Raw genomic sequence first — 18,987 nt, 5'->3', positions numbered from 1 at the left:
CAACAGACTTACCAGCTGCATGCAGCTGTATTGGAAATCAGATTGGTATAGGTTGATATGCCTCCTTAAAAATCAGCTATTGGTACTGGCCGCAAAAATCTGTATCGGTGCATCCCTAGTTTGCAGCCATCGCCTCTTCAGAGTGGGAGTGCTGGCAGAGAGGAAGAGCTAGAGATGGTCAAGGATGTGGCTTTCTGTGGTTGCCAGAAAGTGCCTGGCTGTCATTCCTGTTCAAGTTAGAGGGCCAAAGCCAAATTAGCCTCCATAAGCTGCAGGAGGTGCCTTGAACACAGCATCCAGGTCGTGATCTCCCAAAGCTGGACATTTATGGCCTGAAAGGCCAGGAGCCAATATGAATCCGTTCCACATTCTTGGTGGTAGCGGCAAGCTAGCAGTGGTAGCCATACGTAGCAACTGTTACTTCCATGACAATTTGATCAGTCACTCCCACTTAGCCAACCATCCAATCACTGCTTTCCTCTATGCTTGGGAATCCCCAAGAACTTCTGGAGACTAGACCACAGTGAGGCTGCCCCACCCAGCCCCAGCCTAGTCCTGGCACTTGGGAAAAAAAGCCCCGCATTCACCGGTAGCACGAGCAGTGATTGGGGCCTCTGAGCGCTCATGGTAGAGGCTGCCTGCACAGCGTGAGGCAGTGGGGGGCAGTTGGGAACCTTCCCCCGCCCCCCCCGCTTGGCACCTGCGCAGCAGCTGCCCCATGGCGCAGGTGCAGCGCAGCTCTGCTGTCTGGGAGCTAGGGCCACTGGGGTTGAGAGGTGCCGGGTTCTGGCTGACTGCTGGAGCCGCCTCAGCTCCCAGACAGCTCCTGCGGGCTGGGGGGAAGATCTGGGAACAAGGACCAGGGGCCGACTCTTCCACATGGCTCCAGAGCCCCCTCAGTGACTGCTGCAGCTGGTGCAGGGCCTTTTTTTTGTTTGTTTGTTTTAAATTGCTGGGAGGCTGTGGTCAGGCAGGGCAGCCATCAGGGGAAGGGCCAAATGGGGGGGTAATTGGGGAGCGCAGGTTGTGCAGGGGGGCTCTGCCAGGAGACCCCAGTGCCCCCACAGCCCCTGCTGCAGCCTGTGAGTGTGAGGCTTTAAAAAAAAGTGCAAGGAGGCTGGGACCAGGTGGGTGATGGGGCCGGGCAGGGCAGCCATGGGGGCTTCTGCAGCTCCCCTGGCTGCGCCTGCCTCTGCCTCGGTGGGGCTAGCCACTGGAGTCATGCCTTGCTGCCGCTTGCCCAGCCGGCATGGGGGGTGGGGGGAGGCACAATGCAGGCGCAGCTCGCTCTGGGCAGCAGCAGGACATAGCCCCCACTCCCTGCACTGCTGCACCCACCCCACTCCTTAAGCAATGCCACCCCCACTCTGGCTGAGCAGCTGGTCCCAGCCCCAGCCTCAATCCCTTCCACAACCCCAACAGACTTACCAGCTGGAGCCACCTGTCAGCTGCCAGTTTAGTCTATGGCAGAATCTCTGAATTGGCCAAATCTTTTCCAAGTTGATTTAGATGCTTTGAATTGATTCGGAGTTTTTACTTGGTTTCCCGATTCAATTTGGCATTTCAGTCCCCAAGTCTAGCTAAATCTCCTCCGAATTGAATCAGCTACTGATGCTTCACACAACCCTAATAATAACCTCCAGTCATTGAGAACCTTGCTACCTTAAACTTGCCTGTTCAGTATCTGCACTGAATAAGAACACAACCTTCCTCCACAGTCATGGCAGAGTCCCTAGAAACATCAACTACTTTGAGCCAGCTATATGTACTTTCTGACTGGGTTTATCACCCATACCACAGAAATATCCAGCTCCAAGCAATTCAAGAGGCTAGAGAATCATAAAATCCTACACTGCTTTGACATCCAGTTATTTACAGGATCTTTTTTGCATCCAACAGAAAAGAGGTCAACTCAGTCACCTCTGCTGATAGCACCTGGAATTTCCTTGTGGTAATCCATGGCTTAGAATGCCTCCCCACCACTGTCTCCCTTTGAAACATTTCCTTACTGCTGCTGAAGTCTAACCAAATGGCTCCAGATTACACTCAACAATTTTGACCAAGTCTCATTATTGACTAAACACCATTTTAGTTTGTCCTCTTGGGCAGTGTAGTCATATAAAAGGCAGGACAGTCCTACCTTTTTTGGCTTGTGTGTAACACACCTATGTACTTTGGTGGCAGGGATGAGAGCTGGTAGAGATGATAAAGCTATGGCCTTGCATAACAAAAAGAAAAAAAAATGTGGCAGGCCAGTTGGATTCATTTCTTTAAGCCTTTTAAATCTTGGTCACCTTGCTTTGATCACAGCATATGCTCACTTTCGAGAAAAAAGGTCTCTTTGACCAGAAAAATTATTTCCTACTTCCATCAGCAGTTTTACCATATACCTCTTCCATCCTTCACCAACTCATAACCAACTATGGAATTATCTATTTTGTATCACAATAGGCAAAGATAACCACTGCACACCTGGGATCTGGCTGTTTAAACATTTTAGAAGAGTTTTGCTAGGCCAAGGTAGGCAAGGCAGCAGGAAGTTAATTTTATTTTAGCCTTTACACATGTAAAACTTACTGGAAGAAAGTAAAGAACAAAATCAAAGAAACAGAGTGAACTAAGTATTATTGGACTAAATAAATGTTTGATTAACAGTTTTCTACAGAGTTGATACAAAAGTTGAACAAAATCATGAATAAAATCCAAGATATGAGGAAGAACAACCAGAGACTTAATATTAACAGCATTAAAGTTGGTACAGACTCCTTTTTAATCTCTCCTTTTTTTCCTGGGGAACACTTAGCAGCTTGATTCAACACAGGAGAGCAATCAACATTGGATGTGGTAATTGCTGCCACATGCTGAGACCAAGATAACACTATAACACCATTGGGCTTCCTCTCATTTTAATTTTGAGGATCATGACCAAACAGATAATTTCCAAAAACATCATCCCCAAAAGCCATACCCTGAGTAATTCCTGAAGTGCGAACCTTTGGTTCCTGTTATTTTCCTTCCAGTTTGTCAGTTCCCACAGCCATCTTATGACTTTGTACTTTGTTTAAAAAAAGCCTGACAATCAAGCTGTGATTGTTCTATGACTAATCTGAAAACAGCACCCAAGCAATGTGAACTCTGACCTCCACAGGCCAACAAGAAGAATCAGAAGAAGAGTTTTCCCAGAAGAGGAGCAAATTCAAGGTCCAAGAGTGGCCAATTAGGTTGCACAGGGTGCCAGCAACCAAAGACAGAAATGCAACTTCCTACTCACTCCTGCTCTCTTCTTTAATACCTTTATACACCTTTGGGGGGAAGTTTGTCTTGTTCTGTTTCAAGAGTTTGGAAAATAATTTCTTCAGTAGAACTTGAGATCTGCCAACTAAGATTGACTTTCAACCAACAAGACATCCACTGCAATCTGAAAGACTTTCAACAAAAGTTATAAAAAAAATATTAGATTATACCAGGGATTGTAGAGAACCATTCTGGTTAGTGCCTGTCTACTAATACACAAGATATGCTCTGATAGCACAAGCTATCGATACAGTCGTGTAAAGTGGACATGAGTGGAGAGAGAACCTTCCTGAGATTTCCACCAGGGCATTGGGGAGCAGAGGTCATTCTTTCTCAAGTTTGCGAACCATGGGACTGATAAAGGTTGTGCAAAAGATTCTTTCCTTTAACATCTGCATTTTGCTTTAGGGGTTTCCTTCTTTACCACTCAGAGGGCATTGCTAAAAAAGCAGTTCAGCATGATCACACCTGAAGTTCTTATTTTATTTTTAGTGACTGAGCATATGGCTAAAAACTTGTCATGTTTCCCTTTTCATTCTCAATTGGCCTCTTCAGCAGCTGGACAGTGGGCATTCCTTCATGTTCTTTTCAGACATCAGGTCAAGCATTAAGCAAGATCTTTTCCTTTCCAGCTCTCATTAATATGCTTTCATTACTCCTATGAAGCAATTTCTCATTTTTTGAGAAACATCTGGCATTAATAGTGCTGATGCTTTTAGTTATTCATTAAAATGTAGCCTCCTCCTTTCTTTGTAGATTTCATAGTGGAACTGGAAGTTTAAATCTGCTTGTAGGAGTATATCAGAGTGAAGCACTTCAATCATTTCTTTAAAGTGCTCAGTTTGTGCTACACTGAAGATCTCATTAGCATAAAGAGACTACAAATTTAACAAGCTGAAGTCTGTTTTTCAGGGAGTTATGACATAATGAATCGATCTTTCCTATTTTGGAAGGATGGATGCAAAAGATACATAGCCTGCTCTGGAATGAAACTGGTGTGAAGAGTTGTTAGGTGGCCTAGAATAAGGACTTAAGTAACCATGGCTACATTTCAATGACAATGGCATGGAAAGCACATCACTTGCTGGATCAAACTCAATATTCCACTCCTTTACTTTAAAGAGTCATTTAATCTTTCAAACTCGAAAGAACTGGATTTTCTGCATTTTGAGATGTGCGCAAGAATCCTGCCTCACTAATTCTTGACAATGCATATGCTTACTTTGGAGGAATTCTGTTATAATTACTTAACTCTATTCAGAGAATGACTTGTTTCAGAAGCCATCTGAATCTGGCACATTCCCAGGAAGGACACTGCTTCACATCCACCCCCCATCTTGCACACACACGCACAACTTCAAGTTTCCCTCATACCTAAATCATGTCCTCTTCAGGGCTTCATCCTTGCTGGCACTCCACTTTACAGTTTGACCCTGAGGGTTTGTGACCTTGAGGGCTTTGTGAAAGTTAGAATTTTCCTTGTAAACCAGGCACACAACAGACACCTGCATATAACTCCCATCCCTCTAGCATCACCACCCTGAAAGCCTGAGTTTTACTGAGTGTCCTTTCAGAGATCTAGGACTCAACTGCAGCCCACTCTAGCTCCTCAGTCTTTCTACTCCAGTTGACAAAGGACCAGCGAGAGAACCCCAGCTTGAGAAGATCCAGTCCATAAGTAGCTCTGTCCTCTTTTCACAAGTGACCTCCTGAGCAGCTTCAAATCCTGACCAGGTAATCAGTTGCTTAACTCCATCTCTGCCCTTCATCCCCAACATGATGCCACAGAGACCAGAGAAAAATTGATTCTCCTGCCCTACAGCCAGCATGCTGCTCTACAAAGGACCCATTTCAGTGAAGGATCTGCAAGGCTGCAGCCTCTTGATGTGTTTTCCACTAATGGATGTATGGATTTCCCCTAACACTGCCTGGGTATCCCAGATTTGGATGGAGCTACACTATGAATATAAAGAGCATAATGAAGTTTACACTACAAATAGTGTTTGCAGATTGATCTAGACACATAGTAAGTAATCTGTCACATTAGCACATGAGAACAAAGAGATATGTGGCAATCAATGTGCACTATCACCCATTTTGCTTCCCAACAGCAGCTTTCATGTTTCCTACAGTTAGAAAGACACTGTGAGTCCACACTGAAGACTAAACCCAACTTAATCAGCTTTCTCTACAACCCTATCAAATGCTCAGTCCATTCCTCCAGAAATTTCTAGACTTGAACAAACCAAATCTCCTAAGAGCTCACATCCACTGTGTTCCTCAACACCCAGTAACTAGCTACTTTCACCAAAGACTCCACTTTTTCTATTTCCACCTGACTTGCAGATTTTTCGGCAACATTAATATTGTTTTCTAATGGGTTCAAGTTAAAAGGTGGCAATGGGAACATTACAGTTCTTCATAGCTGTAAATAACAACCTCATCTTTTTATATTAAAAATGAACCTTTCAAATATTTAATGCAAAAATAATTTAATTTGGGGGCTTTAATTCTCTGAACAGATGAAGTATATATTTTCAAATGGAAACTCAGTTGGGTTTCTTTTTAAAGTGTTGTTTTTCTTGTGTCCCTGCATGAAAATAAATCTGAGAGAGAGAATTTCTGGTCAGGGTTGGCTTACACACAACTATAGAAACAAGGGCAATGACAAGCAAACCCCAACCTTAAATCAATGTTCATCCTGTTGCAGCAAAAGAACCCCAAGTCAGGTAATTCAGAAACTAAAACACCTTAAAATCCCCGATTCTCCACACATTATGGTATGGAAATAAGCACAGGGTTGATGCTGTAGACCAGGGAAATGCTGAATTAATGTGTCACCCATTCAAAGAGTATAAACACCCCATGCAGTATTCCAAGTCCTCAGCAACTTAAATCAGACCCAGAGAATAAAAGCCATTTAAAGGGGAAAAAAATCACCGAATTAGGAAGCTGAGGGGGGAAAAAAGAGCACATCACTAAATAAGCACTCTGTGTGGTTAACCTGGCTACAAGAGAGAGCATTAGCAGCTCTGAATGAGTGAAAATTAAACTCCTGCCATTCCAGTAGCTGTCAATCTTCAGATTCATACAAGGCAGAAAATGCATCCTCCAATTCCCTCTTCCATGCATTTCTCTCCTAGCAAACACACAGTTGAACTAGGCCTTCCATTATACTGGAATGTGGTCCAGATAGCTATGGGTGCAGACGCTCACTCAGTTTTCCCACAGCAGTAGACTCCCAAACTTGATGCCAAAAGGACAGGTAACACCTCCGGAAAGGACTGGCAGATTACTTGCTAGGAACTGAGCAGGCTTTGGAGGCCATACTGTCACCTCTCCTTCCCAAGTCATGGTCCAAGCATGTTTCTAGCACACCACAGATCAAAATTTTCTGCTGTAACTGTTCTAAAGATTGAAGGATGTAATTTCTCTGCCTGTCACTGGCAATCTTCCAGCTCTTATCCATAGGTGAGCAAATTCCAGGCCTTACCTGCAGGCCAACCCTCTGCCACTCATTCCCCCTACCCCTCAGTTTTCTATAGGCCAGTAAAACTAATTCCCCTTCAATCAAGTAGTTCACCAAAGTCAGTCTTGTTTGCACCAGAGCATTTGCTAAGGGAAAAACTGGCATAGGATTTTCTGCACTTTTTGCCACTTTTTGTTCCTAGGTCTTTCTAGGCAGCAAGAAGTTGCCCTTTTCCTTTTTCCCCTCTTCCCAAATAGCCAGATCACCTCTGAAAGGAACACACAGGTGAACTCCAGATGCCCTGTTTGCTGGGGATGCAACGAATGCATAGGTGATGGGGCACGTGCCCCATTTCTGTGCCAACAGCATCACGCAGGGCTGCAGCCCAGCTGAAGCAGGGGTGGCAGCAACAGCATGACGTCTGTGTTGATGGTGGAGTAAGGGGCTGCAGCCTGGCCAGAGCCAGTACCCAGGAGCAGTGGGGGCAGTGGTGCAGAGTTGTGCCCCCCACCATAAACACTTACATGTCATCTATGAATGAATGTCTACTCTGCTCTTTTTGCAGCATTACTAGACACAAAAAAGCCTACCTCCATCTACTCTCCCACCTTCAGCAGGTTCCTGAGGAGGAACTGTGGAAGAATCTACAGAAGAGAGATCACTTTCTTCATTCTCAAGCATCAAAACCCCAGATAGTATTCCAGCCCTCAAAAAATTAAATTTTAAGTAGGCACCTTGCACTCACCATGAAAATACAGAGCGAGGAGTTGGAAGGGGAGCAGACAGGCTCAGACTTGCTTCCGCTCCACCTCAGACAAATGACAAGACTCCCTTGCTGCTGCTGATAATGCAATACCAGGCAATCTGTTACTATGAAGCATCATCAGAATATCTGCATCTTTCATACCACAAATGTAATGAGTTCGACACACTCAGCTGAACCTGTGGTACTGGACCAGCTTCCCCTCCCTCTCACAGGGAGCTGTCACTTTGCTGTTTGGAACAGGCAGCTTCCCTTGATAAGGCAGCTCTTTCCTGGAAAGGGGAGATAGAGCTGCCTTATCTCAGGGGGAACAAAAAAAAGGTCACTCTCTGCTAAGTGGCAAGGTTCTCACCTTGAAAACCTCTCCCTTGACTAGTACAGAACACCCAAGGTTGTGAAACTTTTAATCAGATGCCTGCATAATTACTAAATCATTATTAATTATATTAGAGAGCAGAGACCTCGGAGAAAAGGCAAAGCAAACAAAGGGCCGGATGAAGTCTCCTCCGTTGTTGGAAAAAATTGGTAATTAAAAGTCATGAGTGCACTGAAGAGTGAGGGAGCGGCATCACAGTCAGCGTTCAGGACGTAGGAATGACTCGCATGTTAAGGAGCAGCCTTGTCTCCCTAGGGAAATTACGGGGTATTGCTTTACAAAAAGCAGCAGCATGGAAATGAAAGAGCAGTCCTGGTGTAACTGATAGTTTTATTCATGCAAGGAGACCAACCCTGGCTATGGGGCCCCTTCAAGACATCCCCTCCACATGCTTATGGCTTCTCCAGAGCCCCCTCTCACCTCCCCTGACCATTTGAACTCCCACCCTGTAAGGAGCAAGGCAGAAAGAGGGACTCATCTCTACCCTCCCCAGGCTACTCATCACTGACTGAATGGTTATCTGGAGCAATCCTTGCACTCAGGACTTCTGCTATACAACCACATGGTAAAATGCTTAGCGTAGGCTGATGACTGCAGAATAGTTTCTTCCCTGTGCAAGTCAGGTTGGATCAGAGGGACAGAGTAAGTCTACCCAGAGGTCTTTTCTGCCCAAGTGCAGGGGGTCTGGACCCAATGACCTGTAAACTCCCTTTCAGCCCCTAAAAACTATGAAACAACCTTTCCAGGATTATACTGCGCCCACACAAGATGGCCTCCGCAGGAAGAGATACCAACTAGAGCAGGGGTGGGCAATTATTTTGGGCAGAGGTCCGCTTATTGAGTTTTGGCAAGCCATCGAGGGCCACGTGACAGGCAGCTCAGGGCAGATAAATATTAATTTAGTAAATTTTTTAAGGACCCTACGGGCCAAACAGACTGGCCTGGCAGGCTGCATCCGGCCCCCAGGTCGCATTTTGCCCACCCCTGAACTAGAGACACTCTAACAGCAGGAAAGCCATATAAGTCTCTAGGAAACACCAAAATCATGTTTCTGTAGGGAACAAAACATTTTTACAGACCCAGAGAGATGTCAGTAAATGAGAGAAATTTCTTTCTTATATTGTATTTAATAGTTGATTTGAAAGGACTATGCAGGTCTACATCATAGATTCATAGATGTTTGGGTCAGAAGGGACCAAAGTAGATCATCAAGTCTGACCTCCTGCCCTGGGCAGAAAAGAGCACTAGGGTTAGATGACCCCAGCCAGGTTCTAGCCTCCCCTGAAGGTAGGGGAGAGCACCACCTCCCTTGGAAGCCCATTACAGATTCTGGCAACCCTTACCATAAGGTGCAAACTTAGCCTACTTGTGAGCTACAACCCCTCCTGAAAACCACCATAAGACTTGTTTAACAGTAATCAATTCACCTCAGACCAAAGTCTGTTTGACTGACAATTCAGGTGAACTTCCTCTTAGTAATTCCTGCAGACAAGTGCTACATGAACAGAACTTGCCCAAAAGAGACTGTAGAGAAGAATTGTAACAAGCATCTCTGCTGGTCAATACATGAAAGATAAGGAACTTGATGCCACTTTAAGCAAAGTGATACGCACTTTCCCCATGTCATAGCACTGAAACACCAAAAACAGGTTGCTGATGAAAGCTGACACACTAAATATGTGTGTGTGCCATCACTTGTGGGCATCAACAAGTCACACTTAGACCCACGATACAGACAGGCAATCTATTCAAAGAGAAATAATGCCAAGCATTAAAGCAAGCCTTCAGGGAAAAACAAGTAAATAAGACTCTGGCAAGAAATGCCACGAGCTGTATTCAACCTGAGTTGAATGTTAAGCAGGAGCTTTTTTCCAACAGACTGTGATATAGTAAATATGCAGGAGCTCACATGCAGACTCAACTCTCACGATGTACACACACTGGGAGGTGTGAAACACTAGAAACCTAGGGAGGAATCAGACTGTAACCAGCAGAGATCAAAACCAAGAGACATTTTCTACTCCACTGCTCACAATACAAAAAAAAAAATCAGCCAGACTCTTCAAGGTGTTTTAAGTAGTAAGCTCTCCCATTTAAAAGTGAGGAAAAAAAAGCAGAGAACGGCTCTGGCAAAAATAGCACTGTAATATGTGGCAGACTGCCGCAGAGTTAAAAAATTACTACCAAATAAGTCTGTGCTAAAAGCAGCCCCCTCAGGGGCAGCTACGTGATTATACTTCAACTTGACAGAACATGAATTCAGTAAACTTTTACTGGAATGCATCTGGTCTCTCCTCACTCCTTTCCTTGGTTTCCCTGGCTCTAAGGCCTGGTGTGTAACCGCCTCTTTGCAGCATTCACTTTTTTCCTGCTTGGCACTCACCATCTGCCCCAACTCCCAGTGGGAGAGCATCATACCTGTTGAAGATATCCCCAGACACTTTCTGAAGGTACTGAAGTGCATCTACAACTTGCAGAATAGCCTCTTCCCTGCGCAAGTCAGGTTGGATCAGAGGGACAGAGTAAGTCTGACCTTCCAGGAAGTGCTTCTGGGTCACTGTAGCCATTGTGCCTACGGAAGAGAGTGAAAAGCTCATTGGAACACATGCAACTTCTTCTCATTACAGCATTTACTTAAGAGCACAAGCTATATCTATACTTACCTGGACTGGCAGCAGGCAGCCCCCAGCCCCCAGAATGTATACACAACCGTGCACTTCTGGCAGCTCCACTTGGCAACTGTGCCAGCAGAGTGGGAAGGCAACTGCTGGCTAATGGCACAGGATTACCTACACATCAGAAGCCAACTGCACCTGGCAGAAGTGGAGTAACTCTGCTGGCAGATCAGAGGCTCCTAATGCTGCAGAAGGGCTCTGAGGGTGAATGCATTCAGTGTTTTGCCCGCAGAACAGGACTTCTGCAAGCAAGACTGGGGTGTAGACTAGGCTCCTAACTGATTTGGGCAGCCACTCAAGAGAAAACCAAGAAGTTGGTCAGGGAGTCCAACCCAGAATTCTGAAATAGCCTCATGCAATCTGCAGTGCACCACTTTCCCTGTCACTCTGGTATTAAGTTAGCAGCTGGACCCCACCAAGCACAAGGGAGGAAAACAAGTGAAATGACCTGTGAAGAAGGAGGCTTTTGATTTGCCTGGATGTTTTTTGAGGCAAGGACCACATCTCTGCTCTGTGTTTTGTAGAGAGCTCAACAAATTAGTACTCACCTGCTGGAATCAGGCTGATACCACTATTAAATATTCAGGTATTAAATCATTTTGTCACTACCATCAGGTTTTTCCACATAATGGCAGAAGAACTTCCTGGATACCTCTCTAGATCTAGTGGGATCACTGATACTACTAGATCAGCAGTGCATAGCCAATCAATTCAGAGAATGAAATGGAAGTTGCTCTAATTTACATTTCTATCACAAGAACCCCAGTCTACTCTCCCTTTCCCAGAGTCTTAGCAGTAATGAAATTGCCACATACTGTCATGCACACATACCCTCCTTTTAGGTTACACAGGAAACCCACAAGGGACTGTTCAAACTCTGACTAATCCAGTTCCTCCTCTGTATCTACATGCAAAGAACACTGCTTGTTTTATATTCCTTTCTTCTACAAGACTTGGACATTTCACTGCAACTCCTCTGCGAAGTGAAGTCCCAAAACCCAAATATGCACGGTGCCAATGTCATCACAGAACCACCACCTTCTCTCAAAGTCAGCCTATGCCAGGGATGGGCAAAATATGGTCCGCAGGCTGGATCTGGCCTGCCAACTGGTTGGATCTGGCCAACGGGCTTGTGTCCACCAATTAATTGTATCCAGCTCACAGCTGCCTCTGCGCCATTTTGCATGGGACTGAGCCCCGCCTGCTCCCGTCTGAGGCAGCTTGCACTGCCTTCCTGCCTTTGCCTGCCAATGGGTCTGGCCAGTGTACAGAGCTTGATCTCAGCAGGGCAGCTCTTGATGTGACTAAGTACTGCTCACCTTCTCCTGCCACCAGTGGCTACTCCTCCTCCTGCTGCGCCGATCCGGGCACCAGGTAGTACAGGAAAGAGCAGTGGCTGTTGGGACGCATGCTAGGCATCACACATCCAGTCATGTGGCGGGGCTGGGGGGGAAGCTGCAGCTGGGTGCTTATTGCCCCAGCACACGGGGCTCCGGCTCCAGGCTGCCTTCCACCCATTCTGCTTGCCCAACACAATGAGCAGCCACCTGCAGGCAGCCGAGTGGATGGAAGGCAGCCTGGAGCATAAGCCCCGCACGCTGGGGCAGGAGCCACCCAGCTGCAGCTTCCCCCCTGCTTAGCTGGGCACGTGTCCCCATGGCTACCACTCTTCCTCCTGCTACTTGCTGCCCAGAGTGGCATAGCAGGAGCAGGAGGGAAAGGAGGAGCCACTGGAGGCAAGGAGAGCCCAATAGTACCTGGATGGATGCAGCAGAAAGGAGCCCTGCCAGGAAGATGTGAATGCTGGCTGGGGCTGGAGTGGGTGAAGCTCAACCCCACATGGAGCTCCACAGAAACAGACGTAGGCCAGATGGGGTTGGGGGGGGAACACAGGCAACCACACCTGCACTGCCCGGGCAAGCTCTGCTGCATGTGTCCCCAGCCTTCCTCCCTTTCTCCCTGGCTAGGTCCTGGGACCTAGTATGTGGGCAGCCCTGTCCCCACACACAATAAGAGTAAAACTTTATTTTGAGTTAGTATGCAATTGCCTCTACTATATGCACTATAAACACACATAAATCAGAACCAAAAATATTTTTTGAAAACTGTACGTGTTTGATTTTTAGTATATGATGTGTTTTTCCATCTATACTTTGTTAAAATGGTATCTTCTGAAAGGTTTTATGTACATGGCCCTTGATAGCTCGCCAAGGGCCTTACACGGCCTGCAGCCAAAAAAATTGCCTCCCTTGGCCTAAACCCAGGACAGGGTCAGATATTAAAGTGTCCCCAATAAACACCAGCCAACTGTACCCACATCCTCCTGGCTTGCTCCCACACAGCCCTGCTAGGTGACCTTCCCTGCATTTACATGATAGTGTGTGGACCCCAGACAAGACATAACAGAGATGTTAACTTATCAAAATGCAAAGAAAAGGACTAATATTTAATCACACTTTAGCTTATTAGAAATTAATGAAGCAGACTTCAGTCTTCAGATACAGATGATTTCACAGTCTTTGCAAAACCACCGCAACTTCTTGCAACCCTAATCTTTGCTGCTAGGATTTCCTCCAATCCATTCCTCAGCTCAAGGAGAATGAATAAGATAGTGCACTGCAAGTACTGTACAGAGAGTCTAAGGTGGGGTCATTTACTTGCCAAAGATAGGGCAAGACCATCATGATAGGGAGAAAAACAATTTATAAAGAGACTTAAATTACACTGCTCTCACTTTCCAGCTTCACAGTAGACCAGCTACTCTAGAAAACCCTCCCTATGACCACTTATTGCGCAGTTCTCACCACCTTCCACACATCTGCTCTCTTAGATCCAAGATTACCCATGACACATGGTAAGAAAGCACAAAGCTGGAAAGTGACTTCCATTTTCATTTAAACAAATCTGACTATGGGTAAAAGCATCACTTAAGGAAACAGGGAACCAATATACCTTGCCTGTATCACAGATGGGAAACTTGAGATCACAGATCAAGCCCAACTGTGAATTCTGCAGACCCAATTCTTCTGTAGACAATCAATAACCAATTCTCTTCCACTTCACACATTGCTGGCAGGACTATTAGCCAATCTCTGAATCCAGAATCTTTAGCGATGATGTTTCCACATTCATTAAGCTCTTGACCACGCTTATTCTGCAGACTGAAAATTGTCATTTTGACTTATAATTCCACAGCAGATGTGCTGTGTTTATCTGAGAAAGAATTATTCTAACAGGACAGTTTTCAATCTCTATTGACCATAACCAAGTCTGAACCCTTACACTTTCAAGATCAGCCAACAAATTGGAACAAACAATAAAATGACAGGTCTGTATGTAAGGGGACTTTGCCACGTATCCATCTGAGAGACAAGAGGCACACACAGACAGTAGAGGACCACTGGGAATTTAGAAAATCTAAACATTTAATTTGTTCAGTCATCTGTAGAACATAATCGATTGTCCCAGTCCAGCTCCCTATCGACAAATGTTGACGCAAAAAGATAATCCTTCTATCACCAAATAGTTTTGTTGGCGTTCAGAAGCCACAGACACGGAGATCCAGCTGCTACCCAACTTCGCAAGGGAAGCATAAGAGCAAGACAATGTGGAAGAAGCTTATGTTGCCATTTCCTGTGCTGTCCAGGGTTTGAATTATGCTGGCGCTCGGGGGGGGGGGGACGACAAAGAGGAGGTATGTGGCAGGGGGCCCACACTCTCTCCACAAACCCCACATCCACCCCACCCCCACAAATCCCACACCTCACACACAAGGTCTAAGAAATGAGAACCTTCAGGCTGCCACTGCCACAGACCCCCAAGAGTCAGAATATAATTCAAACTCTTGGTGCTGTCCCTGTTTTGCTGATAAACAACTTCAATTTTGATTCCCAGCACCAGATATGCTTCTCTCCTTAAAAATAAAAGTAGGCACTCAGAGAAGGGGGTAGACAGAAATAGTTACATCTGACTTTATGCAAATCAACATATTAGAGATGTACAAAGATAAAAAGGAAAAAGAATACAAAAGGAATCCTGAAATGGCTGGATATGGAAAATTAACTCCAAAAGAGCTTTTTACTACTTGCTGTGACAAAACCACCAGAGAAAGGGGCAAATTGTGCAAATCATACAAGTACCTTGGCCCTGGAAAGAGAACAGGTTTACTCCTCATAGCTACTTGGGCTCTACAGGAACATGGGGACATTTTAAGCCTAGCACTCTTACCTGGAGCAACTTAAACTTAGTTTGCTTGCAAGACCAGCAGCACACAAGATAAAGCTAGATCAGAAGTGGGCAAAATATGGCCCGTGGACCAGATCCAGCCCTCCAGGCCATTCTATCTGGCCTGTGGGGTCTCTCCAAAAGACAATTATTACCAACCTGTAGCTGCCCCTCTGAAAGCTGGTGGGAGGTATGGGCTTTCAGAGGCTGTGCACCATCAGACCAGGCTGGTTTTGTGCCTCCATTTCCATGAGGCTCCCAGCACTCCAGTACCCGGCCCGCTCCAATGGTGTACAACTGCCCATGGCTCCTGGCACTCTAGCCAGGAGCCATGGGGAGCCACATGCAATTGGGCTGGGAGGGCTCTGCACTGCCACATGCACCTTCCAGGCACCATCGGGCCAGGTTGGCTCCATGCCAGCACGTAGGGCTCCTGGCATTGCAGGCAGGAGCTGTGTGTCTTTGGGTCAGGCTGGGCTGGCTCTATGCCAGCAAGTGGACCTCCCAGCACTGCAGCTGGGAACGCATGCTGCCAGACTGGGCTGGCCCCATACCTCCAAGCGTGGATCCCCACTGGAATGCTGGAAGTCCCACATGGAGGCACAGAGCTGGCCTAGTCCAGCCTGATGGTGCGCAGCTCCCATTTGTAGTGCTGGGAGCCCCACATGCTGGCATGGAGCCAGCCCGGTCTGGCTTGAAGGAGCACGCCAGTGAGCCAGACTGACTCTATGCCATCGGCGCAGCTCCTGGGATTCAGCTGGAGCCATGCGCCACCATGGGGCTCTGCTTGCTGTAGGCCAGGAGTGCCCAGAGGACCTGCTGCTTGCTCCTGCTGCCGCCAGTGGCAAAGGCTGTGCACCATAGGGGACAAAGAGGAAGTATGTGGCAGGGGGCCCACACTCTCTCCACAAACCCCACATCCACCCCACCCCCACAAAACCCACACCTCACACACAATATACAAGAGTAAGACTATTTTGTGCTATTATACAATCCCCTCTATATACAGGTAACGCCCATTTAACAGTTTCACTTAGCGCTATTTTGCTATAATGCTCATTTGAAATTGATACCTGATTTCACTCAGTGCTCAGCAAGTTTTGTTATAACGCTCGCAATCATCATCTTGGGTCATTAAAAACATTTGCAGTCCCCATCTTGGGTAGTCAAATACTTTCAGTTTTGCTTAACGTTTGTTTCACTTAATGTTTGTTTTTTCTGGAGCCAATTAAGAGCGCTAAGCGGGGGTTGCCTGTATACTATGCAAACACACAAAAATCAGAACAAATATATATATTATAGTAGATGTTTGATTTTTACTATATGATTTTTTTCCGGTTCCAAGATGCCAAACCACCTTCCCAAAAGGAATACTTTGGGGGTGAGGGGGCTCAAGAGGAGGGGCTTCTTGTGGCAAAGGTAAGCGGTTAGGGTATGACTTCTGGTCTTAAAAAGGTGATCAGGGGGCAGGGTACCTGTCAAGGAGTGGGGTTATCATTGTGGCCCTTGGCAACCCTCCAAGTGTTGTTAAGCGGCCTTCCACCCAAAATAATTGCCCACCCAGGCCATAAAGCATTCAGATGCAACTGTGGGCACATCTACATGAGATGCTTATTGCAGAGTTGACTAATTCGCTCCACAGTAAATGTCTTGGCATCTACACATGCAGGGCTAATAGGCTGGAGTAAATTAATAAACTCAGCAGCAGGGTAGTACTTGTAAATAAAAGTATTAGCCTGCTGTGGAGTTTTTTACTGGATTTTTAACTGAGTTTTTTACTCTGCAGCACCATATGTGAAAATGTTGACATGGCTGGCTGGGGCACAAGGGTGCTTCAGTAAGTGGGCTGCCTACTGGCTAACCCCACAATGGAGCACCCTCATGCCCTAGCCAGCTCCTCCAAAGCCAGGTGAGCTGGACTGGAACAGGCTTAGACTGGCAGGCTGGCCTTCTGGGGCCCCTCCCAGCTGGGGCTGCTCTGACTTGGCTCAACATGTTGCAGTCCTGGGTGCACATTCAAACAGCAGCAATGACTGACTCTTTTAAAAAAAAGTGTGGCTCAATCTGCTCTAGATTAGGCATTGCTGGAAGGACAGCAGCAGTGTTGCTTCTTATGGTCAAAGGATGTCAAGCAGCGCAGGATTAGCAGAGCCCCAGACCCTACCCATCTCCTGCTTAATTATCAATTCTGCACTGATTTTTGGTAAGCAAGCCTAAGAAGTGTCCCAGTGTTAATTAAGGAACCCAAGTGCTTCATGAAGGTGGGAGAGAAGAGAGGACTTTCCTGGATTTACTACCTGCTGAGCCGGATCCAGAGGGGAAGCCCCCCAGATCCCTCTTAGCTGAGCTGGTAGGCAGTTGCGCTCCCAAGCCATGCCACACGAACAGAGCATGCAAACAGGCGCACTCTGCAAGAGCGTGCCGGTGTTTGCGTCAGCAGGCAAACAGGAAGGGCCAGGAGGGAGACTCCTGCTAGGGCAGGGTGAAGACACTGCACCAAGCTATAAATAAACAGCAACTCCTACGATGGTGTTGACGCAGAGTGCTGCTAGGGCCCTTGCCCAGGGGGCGCAGCCTACCTGAGGCTTGTCTGAGGCCTCCACCCAGACAGAGCCCACGGGGGACCTGGCATCCCCCCACCTCCTGGCCTGCGGCAGTTGCCCAGCAAGGCCCGGGGGGGCAGGGATTGGGGATCCCCACACCTGTCCTGCAGGCACCCATCTTAGGGCCCTGGAGGCACAGGTGAGGGAGCTCCAGGAGGAGGTTAGCAGGCTGAGGGGAATCAGGGAGGCAGAGGATGAAACTGATGGCTATTTCCTTTCCCTGCAGGGCCACACACCCAAGGAAGAAGCACCTTGGGAGGTGCCCTCTACTGCAGAGTGGCAGATGATCACCTCCAGAACCAGGGCTGCTCACAACACAACAGTACCAGTTCCTCCAGTCCGGCTGGAGAACAGGTATGAGGCCCTGGCAACACTGGAGGAGAAGGAGGGAGAGGAGGCAACCGGAGAGGAGGCAACTCCACACTCTCCACACTCCAAACAGGCTGAAGGAGCTAAGCAGTCTCGGAGGAGAAAGCGTCGAGTGATCGTCATAGGTGACTCCATCTTGAGAGGTACAGAGGACCCCATCTATTGCCAGGACCCCTCGACACATAAGGTCTACTACCTACACGGAGCAAAGATTCAGGATGTGATGAGGATGATCCACGCCATGATCCAGCCCGCTGATTACTATCCCATGGTCCTAATCCATGTGGGTACTAATGATGCGGCCAGGAAAAGCCCCGATCACCTGATGGCGGACTACCACACTCTGTGGGGCGTGCTGAAGGAGGTAGGTGCACAGGTGGTATTCTCTTCTGTCCTACCAATGAGCAGACATGGAAGATGGCATGAGACATGCATCACAGAGACCAACTGGCGGCTTCAGGAATGGTGTCTTGAGGTGGGCTTTGGCTTCCTCGACAACAACCCACACATCACGACGAGAGACATGCTCAGACGGGATGGGCTCCACCTTTCCCCTAAAGGTAAGCGTGTGTTCTCTTCTAGGTTGGCGGATCTCCTCCGGTGGACTTTAAACTAGGCTCATCGGAGGAAGGGGAAGACGAGGGCAGAGGAAGCCTTGGACCGCTAAACCAAGCAACATCCGGAAGTACAGCCCAGCCTAGACCGATGAGCAGAACATATACACAGGTAAGCAACAGGGGCCAAGGCAATGCTGAGATTAGGGAGCCAGTGCACACATCCACAGGAGGCCTCAAATGCCTCTACACAAATGCTCGTAGTATGGGAAACAAGCAGGAGGAACTTACCCTCCTGCTAGTTGACACCAACCCCGACATAGTGAGGCTCACTGGAACATGGTGGGACCCAACACATGACCGGGCAGTGAATATCAAGGGCTATAAGCCGTACAGAAGGGACACGGGTGTGGCGCTCTACATTAAGGAGGAATACACATCCTCATCAAGTAGCACAGAATCAGACGAGGGGCACACGGAAGTGCTCTGGGTTCGAATACAAGGCAGTCAAGGGTAAACAGACTTAACGGTGGGGGTCTACTACAGACCACACAACCAAGGGGAAGAGCTAGACCAGGAATTCTTAAGTCAGCTCATAGAGGTAGTTAGGTCAAAGGACATGGTCATCATGGGTGACCTGAACTTTCCAGACATCTGCTG

General features: G+C 47.2%; 1 protein-coding gene across 2 annotated transcripts in view; it reads right to left on the bottom strand.

Moving 5' to 3' along the window:
- WASHC1 (WASH complex subunit 1) overlaps positions 1-18,987 on the bottom strand; it is a 62,308-nt gene that overhangs the window by 27,005 nt on the left and 16,316 nt on the right. Inside the window, exons 2-4 of one of the 2 annotated variants that reach the window (XM_019544605.1) lie at positions 18,148-18,159; positions 12,878-12,884; positions 10,321-10,474 (exon numbers count right to left, since the gene is read on the bottom strand). In XM_019544605.1, the coding sequence (XP_019400150.1) occupies positions 10,321-10,474; positions 12,878-12,884; positions 18,148-18,159 (173 nt within the window). The remainder of the gene's footprint in view (positions 1-10,320; positions 10,475-12,877; positions 12,885-18,147; positions 18,160-18,987) is intronic. The other variant, XM_019544604.1, reaches the window with a different exon arrangement.

The sequence above is a fragment of the Crocodylus porosus genome, unplaced genomic scaffold (genome assembly GCF_001723895.1).
Source record: "Crocodylus porosus isolate Cpor-Errol unplaced genomic scaffold, CroPor_comp1, whole genome shotgun sequence".
NCBI classification, from domain to species: Eukaryota; Metazoa; Chordata; order Crocodylia; family Crocodylidae; genus Crocodylus; species Crocodylus porosus.
Note: the sequence above shows the minus strand (reverse complement) of the source record. Positions and strands in the feature narration are given on the sequence as shown.